General features: G+C 38.1%; 1 protein-coding gene across 3 annotated transcripts in view; it reads left to right on the forward strand.

The window, feature by feature from the left end:
* Positions 1-17577, forward strand: part of KIAA1958 (KIAA1958 ortholog) — a 178186-nt gene that overhangs the window by 90175 nt on the left and 70434 nt on the right. For all 3 annotated transcript variants that reach the window (XM_019946452.3, XM_019946451.2, XM_073806413.1), the window contains exon 2: positions 39-1233. In XM_019946452.3, coding sequence (XP_019802011.1) covers positions 63-1233 — 1171 coding nt within the window. In that variant the 5' untranslated portion in view covers positions 39-62. The remainder of the gene's footprint in view (positions 1-38; positions 1234-17577) is intronic.

Raw genomic sequence — 17577 nt, forward strand, 5'->3', positions numbered from 1 at the left:
GGTAATAATAGCTTCTTATTCTGATTATTTTCCTTTAGGAAAGACACTGCTGATCCTGTAACATGGAGGATTGCCTTCATACCTCATCTGAGAATCTATCCAAATTGGTCAGCTGGGCCCACAGCCATGGGACCATTTGCAGCCTCATTCCAAACCTGAAACATTTGCTTTCGGAAGGTTCCCATGGGAATCTGACAGCAATGTGGGGCTGTAGTGCAGGCCATGCTTATCACTGGCCACTGACAGCTACTTGCAGAGCTGGCTCCCAAGAAAGGGTCTGTTTCCAGGATAACAGAAGTTTTAACTCTGATAGTCCCAGTATAATTGGAGTGCCCTCTGAGACACAAACTAGCCCCGTTGAAAGGTACCCTGGGAGACCAGTGAAAGCAAAGCTAGACTGTAATCGGACCAGAGACTCTTGTGACTTCTCTTATTGCAGTGAACCCTCTGAACTGGATGAAGCTGTTGAAGAGTATGAAGATGAAAACACTCTGTTTGACATGGTTTGTGAATCTTCTGTTACAGATGAGGATAGTGACTTTGAACCCCAAACCCAAAGGCCTCAAAGCATTGCTCGAAAAAGGCCTGGAATAGTCCCATCTTCTCTCCATTCAAGCTCCCAAGCTCAGATGATTGATGAATGCAGCAGTGATGTGATCATTAAGAAAATCAAACAGGAGATTCCTGAAGATTATTATATTGTGGCGAATGCAGAGCTGACCGGAGGGGTAGATGGACCAGCCCTCTCATTGACGCAGATGGCAAAACCTAAGCCTCAGACTCATGCTGGTCCCTCCTGTATAGGGTCTGCTAAGCTGATTCCCCATGTAACATCTGCCATCAGCACAGAGCTAGACCCACATGGTATGTCTGCATCCCCCTCTGTGATGTCTAGACCAGTCGTCCAGAAGACTGGTAGGGTATCTTTGGCTTCACCAAACAGAGGACCCACTAGTGCCCATGGCACCAGCCAGCAGGTGGCCATACAGATGCCAGTGAGCACATCCCATCCTAACAAACAGATCAGCATCCCTTTGTCTGCCCTGCAGCTGCCTGGACAGGATGAGCAAGTTGCTTCTGAAGAGTTCCTGTCCCATCTGCCCAGCCAGGTCTCCTCCTGTGAGGTGGCCCTTTCTCCCTCAGTTAACACAGAGCCAGAAGTGAGCTCCAGTCAGCAGCAGCCCCCAGTTGCTCCGACCATAACCACTGAGGCCACGGCACAGTGCATACCAGGTATGGCACGTGAGGTGACAGAGTCCCTCATCCACGTACATCAGAGAATTCTGCGCCGTCAGCACTCCTAAAACCACTGGCTCAATTTGCTAGAATTTGGGCCTTTATTATTCTCAGAAAGATAGAAATAATGAAATACTATACATCCAGGTGATACAGTAAAGGAAATTCATCTGAAATAAGGCCATCTATCCAGTCGATGTACCTCAGGGCTGAGAGGACAGCTGTAGGATTGTGCTGTTGATATTGCATGGCTGTATTTAAGGTTTGTATCTGATCTTAAGCTGAATTTTTATAAGTAAAGTTATTTTTGAAAGTTTTTTTTAATGCTCTTGGTTACTGTTTTGAAGCCAAAATGATGTTGGTTTAGGCATACTTTGAAAATGGACCTGATGTTTTTTTCAGTATTATTTATTTGAACCAATTTAGCACTTTATTCATTTTAGTTGGTGTGGCAGTTTAAAACAAGTTTTTTTAAAAAGCAACAAATATATCTCAAAGAAGTATTTTATTTTTTCTCTCAAAATTTATAATAATCAGATAACTTGCATTTCTGGAATACATGGACCTAACTGGAATGGATTGAGAGGAGAAAGAAATAATTATATGAGGCCCCTATCTGTAATTCTAACATTCTAAATGTTCTGTAATTCTAACATTCAGTATTTATTTAATCTGGGCTATTATTAACCATCACTAGTATCTAATTTCAAAATATTTTCATCACCCCAGAAAGAAACCCATACCCATTAGCAGTAATTCTTTCTCTCCTCCCAGCCCCAGTCAACCACTAATCTACTTTCTGTCTCTATGGATCTGCCTGTTGTGCACATTTCATATAAATAGACTCTTATTTTGTGGCCTTTTGTGATGGCCTTCTTGTACTTAGCATAATTTTTTTAAGGTTAATCTGTGTGGTAGCGTCTATCAGTGTTATTTTCCTTTCTATTTCATTGTATGAATAGACCACATTTTGTTTTTCCTTTATCAGCTGACAGAGTTTCTACATTCTCGCTTAATTTATATTTGAGGGTAGAATTCAGAAATGTATTTTATAAAGTGGTCCAGTATAGCAAAACAGCTTAGTAAAACTATTGTTTGTATTGCATATCCTTCTAATAATTTACCCCTGCAAAAGTAAGTTGAAAGATTTCCTTGCATCTGCCTTGTGGATATTAGTCCACTAGTATGTGTATAGTAAATGAGACATTGAGGCTCAAACTGACTGTAATAGGAATTTCCTAAAGAATGATCCTGATGTTTTGATCCATTGTTCTGTGGAAGGATATTATATTGCTAAGATATTATTAGCTTTAGAGAAATACTATTTGGACTGGAAACATCAATGGACAAATAAAAATCTGATTGATACTTTTCTTTTATGAGAGATATATAAAGTTAACTTATAATTTACCTTTGTTCTGTAGAGCCCAAACTAGGCTCTGTGCTCTAAAAGTTTTATTTATTTATTTGCATATTTATTTATATTAGAATAAATTTATTTTAAACATAGGTTTTTTAAAAAAAATTTAGAATCCAGCACATCCAAATGTATGTGAATGAATATGTACAAATGGACCTTAAGTACTTAATATGTAAAGCATACTTAGGACTAAGCAAAGAAGAAAGGTTCTGAAAGAACTAGCTAAAAGCAACATCGGGTACTTTTAAAATGGATGTTGTGCAACCTTAAGTCTTTATCAAATCATTGTAGAAATACTGCATACCTTTGAATAATATTTTTAAAATAAATAATTTGACAAATGACTAGTCAGACAGAAACAAAGAGAAATTGTTCCATTTTGTTTAGTTTTACTGATGTCATTTAAATTCTATTTCCTGGCAGTTCCCTGGCGGTTCAGTGGTTAGGACTTGGTGCTTTCACTGCTGTGGCCCCAGGTTCAATCCCTGGTCAGGGACCTAAGATCCCACAAGATGCGCAGTGCGGCCAAAAAAAATCTGTTTCCCTATTGGAAAACCGTTCTTATTTCTGTTTAGAACTAAACTCACAAAGTTAACAAATGTTAACAATGTGTGGATAAAATTATTAATTTTCATGTCAGCCCTATTACAATGCTCAAGTCAAATCTTAGCAAACAGTCATGAGTAAAGAGGACATACATTATTAGAAGAATTATTGACTATCTCGCAGTGGTTTCAATTCCATTAATTTTTGAGATTTTTATGTAAATTTGGAGCATTTGTCATAAATTTAAATTTTTATTGCATCATGAGTTGGGTTTCTATGTGTATATTTCTTAAATATACATACATACACACAGCTTCTTTTATGATTTTGTGCAAGAACCCCCCATGTTTATTTGAAGTATAGTTGATTTACAATGTTGTGCTAATCTCTGCTATACAGCAAAGTGACTCAGTTATACACATGTATACATTCTTTTTTTATATTGTTTTCCATCATGTTTTATCACAGGATATTGAATATAGTTCCCTGTGCTATCCATTAGGACCTTGTTGTTTATCCATTCTGAATGTAATAGTTTGCATCTACCAACCCCAAACTCCCAGTCCATCCCTTTTCCTCCCCCCTCCCCCTTAGTAACCACAAATCTGTTCTCTATGTCTATGAGTCTGTTTCTGTTTTGTAGATAGGTTCATTTGTGCCATATTTTAGGTTCTACATGTAAGTGATATCGTATGGTATTTGTCTTTCTGACTTACTTCACTTAGTATGATAATCTCTGGTTGCTGTGAATGGCATTATTTCGTTCTTTTTTATGGCTGAGTAGTATTCCATTGTATTTATGTACCACATCTTCTTTATCCATTCATCTGTCGATGGACATTTAGGTTGTTTCCATGTTTTGGCTGTTGTGAATAGTGCTGCTGTGCATGTAGGGGTGTATGTATCTTTTTGAATTATAGTTTTGTCTGGATATATTACCAGAAGTGGGATTGCTGGATCATATGGTCATTCTATTTTTAGTTTTCTGAGGAACCTCCATACTGTTTTCCATAGTGGCTGTACCAACTTACATTCCCACCAACAGTGTAGGAGAACCCCTTTTATTAGTCAGGTTTTTTTCCCAGAAGTTTTATTGTAGCAAGCAATCAACTTTTGCTTTTCACATTTGTAATATATGTGTTTTCTTTTGAGAATCTAGATCTTTATCTTTTTCTAATAGATTCATATGTGTTCTTTATATATTAGAAATATTAACTCATAGTCTATCATATATATTGGAAATACATATCCATGTATATTGGAAATACATTTTCCCACTTTACCATTAATTTTTTTATTAATTAATTAATTTTTTTGGCTGCATTGGATCTTTATTGCTGCACACGGGCTTTTTCTCTAGTTGCAGTGAGCAGGGGCTACTGTTTGTTGCAGTGTGTGGGCTTCTCATTTCGGTGGCTTCTCTTGTTGCAGAGCACGGACTCTAGAGCTCAGGCTCAGTAGTTGTGGTGCACGAGCCTAGTTGCTCTGCAGCATATGGAATCTTCCCGGACCAGGGCTCGAACCTGTGTCCCCTGCATTGGCAGGTGGATTCTTAACCACAGTGCCACCAGGGGAGTCCACCATTAATTTCTATATAATTTTGTTGATGGGATTTTTTGAGGTATGGATTTTCTTAATTTTTATGAAGGCTGTTTTTTCAACCTCTACCTACCTATCTATCTATCTGTCTACTTAGCTATCATCTCTTCTGCCTTTGGCATTTTGCTTAGGAATTCCTGTCTTGAATCAAATATATATTTTCCTATATTGTCTTCTGTTTTGTATTTTGTTTTTCTTTTCCTCTCCTCCCCTTCTGTCTCCTTTCTTTTTTTACCTTTAACTCTACAATCAGAATATATTTTAGGGTGGAACCTCACTTCATTATTTTTATAGGTAGTCAAATGTTCCAACATCACTTATTGAATAATTCCCATTGTACACTGAATTTATTTATGTATCTCATTTTTGTTTATAACTGGGTCTATTTCTAGATTTTCAGTTTTGGGTTTTTTTTAATCTCTTTATCTTTTTTTTCTAATTTTTACTAATTGATTATATTTTCTATAAAACAATGCATTCAGAGAAAAATGGATGTAGTCTAAAGCATTTAATAGAATACTTTTTGAAACCTACTCATGTAAAATTGAGTTCAGTGAGGTTTTAAAAATTAAGTTGCATATTACTTCTAGTTATTTGGTCTGTGTTGACACAAATAAACAATGGTTTCTCTTGTCAGAAACAGAAGATCTGAGTTAAAATAAATGTATAAAGACAATTAACTGCGTTATAGTCGAAGGACACATCTTCAAATGAGCTTTTATCCAGGGTTCAAACAATGTCTATAGTTTCTCTCTTACCATGTCTCATCTCCGCTTCCTCTGTATTAGCTTCACCTATAGATACTTGATCCCTGCTTGGTCTCCGAGGCGGTTGCCAAGTGTTGCTGGGATTCATGCCTAGCAGTGGACAGAGCCTGTGCCACCGCCTCCCCACTAACCCCCAAATTAGTCCTTGAAGCATCAAGCTCATACCCTGGGAACTGTATTGAGACCATTTCTAAGTAGACCCCACAGCTGAGTGTTGGGGTCAGGTGGGAGTGTTCTTCCAGGGACATTCTGGATTCTAATCTTGAAAGAGGTAGCACACCAGAGACACCTACTACAATTTGTGTGGGGTGGGTTTTTGTTGCTGTTGTTTGTTTATTTGAGCATTTAGTTTGTGTGGGCAGATAGAGGAGTTGTTTATATGTGTCATTCAAAGACTAGGTATACTAGAACAGTATTCTAATATAAGGGATAGAAATATGTATAAGTAAGCATATGCTTTTATGTCTGTATATATATGCATATGTATACATACATATACATGCATACATTATTTTATATATTTCCTTATCCTACAAGAAATATATGCCTCTTCTTACAAGGTGGAACAAGACTAAATTTGCTTTCTTAGCTACATCCTTTCCTGTACCTTCCTGCAGGAAGACCTGCAACATAAATTCTGAAAGGTAAGAGAGGCAAAATTAAAATTCAGGCTCAGTTAATACCATCATTTCCCTCGTTTTCATAAAGGGGTGCTCATCTGAGGATTGATATGGCAGGCAGTGCTGGGCACTGAGATAGTAGAGCTTGGCCACTCAGAGTCTGGGATCAGACATGCCTAGGTTGATTCCCAGCCCTACCTCCTACTGGCCTTGTGACCTTAGCTAAGTCATTTTATTTCTCTGAGACTCAGTTTCCTCATTTGAAAAGTAATAACATGTCTGTCTCACAGACATGTGAGACCAAATGCAAAGTATAGGTGAAGCAGTAAAGAGAGTACATGACATGTGATAAACATTCAGTAAATAATAGTTTCCACCATTATTAATGTTTTCATTGTTATCATCATTGCTGCCATTATTAGACTGTGCTCAATACTCTTGAATAGTCAAGTATAATAGATTCTGATTTTATGCAGTAACATCTATTCATCTACTAAAATGGTCTGTGGACCAGTCTCACCTGGGAACTTATTAGGAATGCAGATTCTCAGGTCCCACCCCAGACCCACAGAATCAGAATTTGCATTTTAACAGGATCTCCAGGTGATCTGTTTGCACACTGAAGCTTGAGAAGCAGGGATTTAGGAAATGCAGTTTCCACATTAGAGGGCACATTGTTATTCCCTCTGGCTTCACTGTGACTTTGAATACTCTTCCCCTTTGAGAGAATTCCCTCCTTTGTATATCTGCACTTTCCCATTGGAGAGGCCAGAAGCTCACTTTTCCAAGTTTATATTTCAGTGAGGGCACAATCTAGTGACCTGAAACTTTGCCAGTCAAATGCACTCACTCTAGACTCTAATCAGAAGTACCTAGGACTTCCCTGGAGATCCAGTGGTTGACTCCATGCTTCCAATGCAGGGGGCATGAGTTCGATCCCTGGTGGGGGAACTAAGATCCCACATGCTGGGAGCTTCCCTGGTGACGCAGTTGTTAGGAATCTGTCTGCCAATGCAGGGGACACGGGTTCGAGCCCTGGTCCGGGAAGATCCCACATGCCGCAGAGCAACTAAGCCCGTGTGCCACAACTACTGAGCCTGCGCTCTAGAGCCTGCGTGCCACAACTCCTGAAGCCTGTGCGCCTGGAGCCCGTGCTCCACAAGAGAAACCACTGCAATGAGAAGCCTGCGCACCACAACAAAGATTAGCCCCTGCTCAGCGCAACTAGAGAAAGCCCACGCGTAGCCAAAAATAAATTTTAAAAAAAGGAAAAAAAAGATCTCACATGCTGTGCGATGCAGCCGAAAAAAAAAAAGGAAGAAATACCTAGAAGAATCTGTTTTTGGTAAATACAGTCCAATTTCTAGAGGCAGCAGGACCAGTGTTCCACTGTTAGAAGCCCAAGCTGGAGTTTGGTGGCTGATTTGTCTCCAACAGTGCAAATCTGTGGCGTGGTCACCTCTAAACCTGGTTTCCTGGTGTTGTGGGAAATTTTGTGGCCTTTATTAAATTCTTTTCTTGCCTAAACTAGCTAGACTGGGCTTTCATTGTTTTAAACAAAGAAGCTGGAGGAATATAACCTCTGAACCCAGGAAAGGTGTTCACCTCTCCTAGATGTGGCATGAAAAATAAAATAATTTTCTTTTTATCACTAGGTTTATATTTTTAGCTAAAATAAATATCCCCTTGGTAAGTAACCACTAATACAACATGCCCTGTAGCGTGTGCTATCTTGCTATACAAACTGTAAGCAACTCTTAAGATGCTGAGGGGTAGAGATAGCTTCTCCTTGCCCTAAACCTTCTCTCTCTTCCCAGTGGGGGTTTTTGCTGAAATATGTCCATTGTGGGGAGTTCCACTGAACTGGGAATGAGAAGGAGGTACTTAGTACCTTTGTATTCAGCTATGGGCTTTAAGAGCAGTTTTGGAAAAATGAGAGAAAACACAGTTGGAGCGTCTTAACACAGTGTTGAGTATTTCTTAAAAGTTAATTTTGAATGATTAGTTTTCTCTTAGGTGTATTTTTTCTCATGTCATTTCACATGGTGCTACTATTTCCTGAAATGATCTATTTTATTTCTTTACTATTTCTCAGTTTGATCCCCTGAGACAGAGAGATTGATTGACCTTCAAAATCACCAGGAGGCAGCCCAGATATGGAGGATATTAGGAAATCTGCACATTGACATTTCATATTGTCTCATATATTTTATTTCTTTCCTTCCTTTTTACCCTCCATTTCTTTTTCTCTTTGCATAATTTCACCCTTGAGTTGACATCAGTAGTGGGTGGTAAAAATGTGGAAAGTTTGGTAAGATCTGGTAAAAGGGAGTGAGCTTCATTTCATTAGGCCTCTTAGAAGAAAGTAAATGGACTAGGTGCTTACCTAATTTATTCTTGTACCCCTTCTCTTGTAATACTGAGGGAGGATTTAATGGAGCTACCAAGCACCCTTCTCTTCAGTCCCAATGCCTTGAGCGTAGTATACATATAGTCATCCTGTCGGTAAGTAGTCAGTGTTGAGAACGTGTCCAGGGGGAAAGTTAGGTACCTGCTCCCAGGAGTTTCCAGGACTCACTGCTTGATGTTAGCAACATCATCTAAAGTCAATAACTTTGTTCCACTCAACACTCCACTCACCTAATTGCACAGGGAAGAAATCAGGTCCCTCTCTCCCATTGTGATATGGGACTGCATGTCCATAGGAAGAGAGAGCAGGTCAAAACCTTGATGAAGCTATAGATCCCTAAGCGTGTTACTGAACACTGTGAACCCTTTCAGATACTACTATCAGCACCCCTTCTAATAGGCTTTTGGAGGCACCTTCCACCCCTCTGCTGAGTATCACACGTCTCAATTGTTTCTGTACTTGAAGATCACCAGCTGTTGACTGTCCTACTTGAGTGTCACAGGGTCTTCTCTCCCCAGCTGATCAAAGGGCACTTCTCAGAGTGGTGGTGGGGGATTGTCTTAGGTTTTATCATGTATAGTAGAACTCCCGTGATCAAAATGTTTTTAAGGAACTGGAGATGGTGGTCTCCAGCCTCTGGCTGAGGGGCACTTCCCTCCTTCCTTCCTTCCTGTTTTGCAATTCTTAGAAAAGACGAAGTTGTGGTTTTTAATTAGTTTTTAGGCTTGTTTTCTATACTGGGGAAGGAGTATGGGAGGGAGTCATGAGATTAAGTACAGTCACTCTGTTATGAAAAGAAAAATAATTGGCTATATCGTCATGTCTTTTCAAAGTATTTAGGTCTTCACCAACGTTTTACCAAGGCAGTAATGAAAACCCACTATACCTTATATAATTTATAACATTATTATATGTAACTTATTATAAAGCTGTAGTAATTAAAATGGAATAGTTTGGCAACAAAGATAGACACATAGAGCCATGGAACATAATAGGGAGCCCAGAAACACTCCTGTACATATATGTGAACTGTATGTGAAATAGAGCCATCACAAATCAGTGGGAGAAGGATGGACCAGACAATGAATGATATTGCACAGTTGGTCATCCGTGTAGAACAAAATAAAATTAGATCCTTACGTCACATCAGACATGAAAATAAAACTCATTTAAAGATCTAAATATGGAAATATAAAACTTAAAACTGCTTGAAGGAAATCTTGCAAAACAGCCTTGGTGTTGGGAACAGTTATTTAAATGAGACACACAAAAAAGCACAAACCATAAAGGAAAAGATTGAAAATGCTGACAGCCTTTAAAATCTTAGCTGGGACAGGGATATCATAAAGTTAAAAGACAAGCAATAATCTATGAGATGATTTTAATGTGCATAAAGAAAAATATTCGTATACAGAATATGTAAAGAACTGCCACAAGTCAGTAGGGAAAAGGTCAAATAATCCAGTAGAGAAATGAGCAAAGGAAATGAAGAGGTGCTTCTAATAAGAGGAAACCCATACAGTTAATAAACATATGAAAAATGTTCAACCTCACTGGTTATCAGGGGAATGTAAATTAAAACAACAATACGATACCATCAGAAAGGCAAAAATTATCAATTTTTACTCCAGACGTTGTTGAAAGTATGGGGAACATGCTGGTGGGAATATAAATTGGTACAACCACTTTGGAGAGCAATTTATAGTATCTAATAAAGTTAAAGATGTGCATATCATATAACCTTGGCATTAAGTTTCTAGGATCTATCCTAGAGAAATTTCCTCATATTATAAAAGGAGAAATGTAGAGGGGTATACATTGCAACTTTCTTTGTGATAACAAGGAAAAAAATCAGTTAACAACCTCAGTCAGTAGATAAATTGTGATGTATTTTTCAATGGAATATATGCATCAGGCAGATCTGCATTAATTAATGTAGATAAATCTTGAAAACGGAGTTGCTGAATAATATTTAGAGTACAATACCTAAAAAACAAACAGGCATTACTATGTACTGTATGTTACATTCTCACATACCACAGTAATCAATTATGAAACATGGGCTGGAAGGACCCATGATGCATCAGTACATGATAGTGGTTGCCTTTGGGAAAGAGGGGGGATGAGAATGGGTGCACAGGAAACTTGAATATCTGTGATATTTTATTTTTTTAATTTTTAAAAAATTTTTTATTGGAGTATCATTGCTTTACAATGTTGTATTGTTTCTGCTGTACAGCAAAGTGAATCGGCTATATGTATACATATATCCCTTCTTTTTTTGGATTTCCTTCCCATTTAGGTCACCACAGAGCACTGAGTAGAGTTCCCTGTCTATACAGTAGGTTCTCATTAGTTATCTATTTTATACATAGTAGTATATATCTGTCAGTCCCAATCTCCCAGTTCATCCCAGTGACCCCTCCCCTCCTTGGTATCCATACGTTTGTTCTCTACATCTGTGTCTCTGTTTCTACTTTGCAAATAAGTTCATCTGTACCATTTTTCTGTATTCCACATATAAGCAATATTATATGGTATTTGTTTTTCTTTTTCTGACTTACTTCACTCTGTATGACAGTCTCTAGGTCCATCCATGTCTCTGTAAATGGCACAATTTAGTTCCTTTTTATGGCTGAGTAATATTCCATTGTATATCTGTACCACATCTTCTTTATGTGATATTTTCTTTTAAAACCATGGAACAAATATGACATTATTAACATTTATTAAATCTGGCAGGAACATGAGTATATGTTATACAAGAGGCAATATAAACACAGTGCTTAACTGTGAAAATCTGGGCACACAGCTGCCTGGATGCAAATCCCAGCCCTGCCACTCATTTTCTGGGTGACTTTGGCAAGTCACTTAACCTCTCTGTTGGCTTAGCTTTATCATCTGTAAAATGAAGAAGATAATGTATCTATTCTCTAGGGTTGATATAAGGATTAAAGTAATCCATACAGAGCCCTCTGGTTCATGGTAAGCATTATTTAGTATTCTGCATACTTTTCTGTATGTTTCTAAATGTGATTACTTTTTAAACATAGATCATGAAGCATAAATAAAGTTGATTGTGGAATATTTATGAGATGAAGGCATATGACATTATTGTTTTTACTGAATGTAGAGGGTTTTTTGGTAAGAGAGCAAACTTTACTACCATTATCTCCCAGTATACTTGTTTATGCACAAGGAATTTGAGAATTATTCTCACAGATTTCACTGTGGCTTTCCTCCTTATGATTATGATGTGATGTTGTCATGGGAGAATTTTTTTTTTAAGTTCTTCTGTTGGAATAAATAAAAACCACAAAAACAAAATGTCCTCTATTATCTATGGATATATAGCACTTTCATTTCCAGGATCAGCACTACTTGAGTTGCATGAAGAAGAGGTTGTTTCCTTCATTTTACTGACAGGAAATGAGTTACAAAGAAACTAGATGATTTGCTTGGAGTTCCAGGGGAAGAAGTGTGGTCTCCTGCTTGTTAACTAAGAGAGGAGGGGTTGGTGCTTTGCATGCTGGTCCCTATCTCTGCTTGTCTTGGTGTAGGAAGAGACTACACCACTAATTGCTTCCCCTTCCCTTTCTTTTATTTTTAGGTCATGCCTATAACTTTTCCAAAGTTTAGGCTGCTAGAGTATATCCTAAAGTGATTATTTTTTTCTGAGAATCATTTTTAAAAAGACCTAGGGTTAAAAAAAAAAAAAAAAAAAAAAAAAAAAAAAAAAAAAAGACCTAGGGTTTAATAGAAGGATTCGCTTTATCAGAAACAGGAAGCACGTATCTAAGTCTCTTTTTCTACTAAGCATCTAGACAAGTCACTTGCACTTCAGTTTATCAAACATTTATTTCAAGATCAACCATATGACAGGACTAGTGAAAATACAAAGATGAATGGCAAATTCCCTGACCCCAGTATATCATTGTGCAGAGAAGGCAGCAGACAAACCAACAACTCCAACTCCAAGTGTATAGAAAGAGGTATATAAAATGCTGTGGAACATAAGGAGCAGTTGACTCAGCCTTTTGGGACACAGGGAAGAGGATTTCAAGTAGATGGAACAACATGAGCAAAGACATTAAATTAGGGCCGGAACGTATGTAGGGAAGCAAAGGTTTGAGTGTGGTGTGAGTGTAGATTTCAAAGCGGTTAGGAGAATTGCTGCTGGAAAGATGGGCTGGAGTCACCTGTGAAAGGCTTTTCATGTGATGTCACAAACTTAACGTGGGGAGCCGAGGGACACAGTTCGTTATCTTAGAAGATCACACTGATAGCAGTGGGGAAGTAGAGACTGGGACTGAGAACTGTTTTATAGGCCATTACTTGCAGTAATCCAGATGGGAGATGGCAATAAATGCTCGAATGAGGCAACAATAAAGGCATTTAGTATGGAGGAAACAGAGTTAGATGATTTGGAAATTCAACTTGATGACTTCTGAGTGTTTGGCCTCTTGGGATCTCTGTTGCCACCCTCGTATTCTCTGTCCAAAGGCACAGCACTGTTGTAGGTAATGCTGAAAGGTCTTCAGGACCCATATATCTACAATGTAGTCATAATTCTCTGCATATAGGATGAAACATCCGTTAGGAGTTCTGAAACATGCCGTGACCATTTATTCAACAAATATCCATTGGAAGCCTACCAAGGCCAAGTTCAGACTGGGTACTGCAGATACCCCAAAGAACAAGGCAGAAAACATGGTTCTTGCTCACACACAGCCTGCACTCTGAATGGGAGAGACACCTTAACTCTAGCCCTCTCAAAACATTCCGAACTTTTTAAAAAAGCTGTTTAAAATATTTCCTGAACGAAGATGCTGTTAAACTGTGAGTGGCTTTCTAATACTAAATTGGTTGCCTTTAGATAACATATTTATAAAGACTAGGATGATATATGGCTAAAAGTGGTTAAGTGAACAATTAAACCACTATGATAAATGAAAGCAAGTCTTTCTTAGAGGGAAATTAAAAGTGCAGAGGCTACAGGCAACCCTTTCCACAATATAATTTACTCAAGACACTTTCTACATATCTAAAAATAACATGAGCCTAGTAAAATTAAAATTGTAATATTGCTTATTTTTGCAGACAACTAGTGATCTATCTTTAAGAATTAAAAATATAATTGTTTACTAGTTTTCTGAAAGGCAAAAGTAGAAAATCAAGTTAATTGCTCTCTGTTGTACAAATGCATAATTTTCTGAGAAGTTAATTAGTTTTATCAGCATTTTTTCCAGTGCTTGCACTTCCTAAGTGTCATTTGTCTTAATATTTTACAAGAAAATCTTCCTAGTTGACTTTCTTTTTCTTTAGAATAGAAGCATTTTTTGTACTATACCATTGAAGTAAGGAACCGTTTTTATATACTTAAAGTTCACATACATATAATTGAGACCTCCTGATATGCAGAATGCACCCAAATGTAGCAGACGAGCAAATTGCTATGAACCTCAGAATATAATTCTCTTCAATGAATTTGGATTTGACTAAGACTGCTAGGAAGCTAGGCACGAGTTCAGAATTGAGGAGGCATTGACCTTGATTTTCTAGCCTTGGTATTCATTCCTTGTGGTCTGAAGAGATGAAATAATGTACAACCCCTGGACAGACAAGTCAGTGTCATCGAGTACCACAGTCTTAGCTTCAGACATCATCCCTGTATCTGTTTTCCTCCGAGAAGCAGCAGATTCCTCCTGCTCCTCTCAGATTGAGCTGCCTGACCATCTTGGGTCACAGCAGGGATGGGCAGTATGCAGGTGATCCACTGTAGTTTAGGCCCAGCAATACCTCTCTTTCAGTCTAGATCTCATTTATGTAACTAATGGCTTGTGTTCCCAAGGGTGTATTAGACCCAGAAGAAGTATTTATATAACATGGCAAAAATGATGAATTATGCTTCTGTGGCTACAAGGTGATTTAAGCTTTATTTTAGGTGAGAACACTGATCAGTACAGTGATCAGAGAACAGTAAATCTGAGTTGATTGATGTATCTTAGGTGGTTTATTTTTATTTATTTATATTTTTGCATGTCTTTTTTAGGTGGTTTATTGACTTCAGTTATCATACACATACCAGGCTGATTCTTCAGTACTGCCTTAAAACTATAGGATTGCTTTCTTAGAAAAAAGCAATAATTTTATTGCCTTTTTCAATGTTCTTCATTTTTTTCAAAGTTATTCATGTACACAGCAATCCATAAAATTTGCTGAACAATAGCAGTCTCGCCTCAGCTCTCATCACCTCATAATCCCACTCTTCAAAGGAAACTTCTTTTGAGTCTTTCTATTTTCAGTTCTTCCAAAATTTTACACAAACTTTTTATACTTCTGCTTCTTGATTTTTTTTCTTGATTTATCAACTTCAGAAAATATCTACAGACTCCTTGTTATAAATGATGATTTAATTCAGTTTCATTACCCTCCCATTATTTGATTGTTATGCCATTAAAACACGTTACCAATAGAAAAACTAAAGATAATGAAAGATGAAATAAATATGCTTTCTCAACCTAAGGGTGAAGATATTAGTGTCCTTATCCTACCTTCTTCTGTTCTCCCCTCCCTTCTTACCATCTTCTTAATTTCACAAGGTTGTCAATATTTTCATTCTCTTCTATGGCCACAACTGAGTCTTTTCTGCTTTATCCTTAGGTTGACTCTAAACGTTCAAAACCAATTATATATTGGTTTATATTATTTTGACAGTGTAAATATTGTTCATAGCTATTAGTGTTCTAAGATTGAATTTCTTTTCATCCTGATGAATTTCACAAACTCTGGGACACTGAAAGGAGAATGTTCCTGAGGGTTGTTATGTGGATAAATGACTTAATCCATGTAAAGCGTTTAGAACAATACCTGGTACAGAGAGTAAGTTCTCAATAAGTATGTCCCAGCATTATTATTATTACTACTGTATTTCATTGCATCTGAAATATCATTGATTGTAAGATATACCATTATTTTGTGTTCCACAAAGAAATAAAAAGCATGCTACTAATTAAACTATAATTCCCAGGAATTGTGAGACAAATTTCAGAGATGTTAAAATGTGAAGAAGTGCATCTCACAATCAATGAAATATGGTATTATTCTAGTTTGGAGGTTGTGTGTGTGTGTGTGTGTTTTCCTAAAATTTTTGATAGCATTCTTTGACAAAAGAACAGTGTGCTCTTATCATATCTGTGTAGTCCCTCCAAAATTCCTATTTTGGGCCTTCAGACTTCCTACTGCAGTTTGGACAAGTTGATTTAATGTAAGCCTAAGGTGACCATCCCACCCACTCGAGTTTTCCCCGGGTTGCAACCACTGTTCCCTAGACTTCATGTTTCCCTTTACTTTCTCCTTTTCTTTGCTGGAGTTCATAAAATAATTTCCCAAGAAGAGATAGGTGGGAAGTAAACTTTGAGTCTTTTTTTTTTTTTAATATTTATTTATATATTCGGTTGCGCCGGGTCTTAGTTGTGGCTCACCAGCTCCTTAGTTGTGGCATGCGAACTCTTAGCTGCAGCACATGTGTGGGATCTAGTTCCCTGACCAGGGATTGAACCAGGGCCCCCTGCATTGGGAGCACAGAGTCTTACCCACTGCGCCACCAGGGAAGTCCCAAACTTTGAGTCTTTAAATTGCTGAAAATTCCTTTCCTCTAACATGATTTTTTAAAGTTTTCCTTGGGACTTCTCTTGTGGCACAATGGTTAAGAATCGCCTGCCAGAACACTCTGACATAAATCACAGCAAGATCCTTTTTGACCCACCTCCTAGAGAAATGGAAATAAAAACAAAAATTAAAAAATGGGACCTAATGAAACTTAAAAGCTTTTGCACAGCAACGGAAAACATAAACCAGACGAAAAGACAACCCCCAGAATGGAAGAAAATATTTGCAAATGAAGCAACTGACAAAGGGTTAATCTCCAAAGTTGACGAGCAGCTCATGCAGCTCAATATCAAAAAAACAAACAACCCCTGGGCTTCCCTGGTGGCGCAGTGGTTGAGAGTCCGCCTGCCGATGCAGGGGACACAGGCTCGTGCCCCGGGAGGATCCCACATGCTGCGGAGCGGCTGGACCCGTGAGCCATGGCCGCTGAGCCTGCGCGTCCGGAGCCTGTGCTCCGCAACGGGAGAGGCCACAACAGTGAGAGGCCCGCGTACCACACACACACAAAAAAACCCAATCCCAAAATGGGCAGAAGACCTAAACAGACATTTCTCCAAAGAAGATATACAGATTGCCAACAAACACGTGAAAGAATGCTCAACATCACTAATCATTAGAGAAATGCAAATCAAAACTACAATGAGGTATCACCTTGCACCAGTCAGAATGGCCATCATCAAAAAATCTACAAACAGTGAATGCTGGAGAGGGTGTGGAGAAAAGGGAACCCTCTTGCAATGCTGGTGGGAATGTGAATTGATACAGCCACTATGGGAACTGTATGGAGGTTCCTTAAAAAACTAAAAATAGAACTACCATATGACCCAGCAATCCCACTACTGGGCATATACCCTGAGAAAACCATAATTCAAAAAGTCATGTACCACAGTGTCCATTGCAGCTCTATTTACAATAGCCAGGACGTGGAAGCAACCTAAGTGTCTATCAACAGATGAATGGATAAAGAAGATGTGGCACATATATACAATGGAATATTACTCAGTCATAAAAAGAAACAAAATTGAGTTATTTGTAGTGAGGTGGGTGGACCTAGAGTCTGTCGTACAGAGTGAAGTAAATCAGAAAGAGAAAAACAAATACCATATGCTAACACGTATATATATGGAATCTTAAAAAAAAAAAAGTTCCGAAGAACCTAGTGGCAGGACAGGAATAAAGATGCAGACATAGAGAATGGACTTGAGGACACAGGGAGGGGAAGGGGTAAGCTGGGACGAAGTGAGAGAGTGGCATAGACATAGATACACTACTAAATGTAAAATAGATAGCTAGTGGGAAGCAGCCACA

The sequence above is a fragment of the Tursiops truncatus genome, chromosome 6, assembly GCF_011762595.2.
Source record: "Tursiops truncatus isolate mTurTru1 chromosome 6, mTurTru1.mat.Y, whole genome shotgun sequence".
NCBI classification, from domain to species: domain Eukaryota; kingdom Metazoa; phylum Chordata; class Mammalia; order Artiodactyla; family Delphinidae; genus Tursiops; species Tursiops truncatus.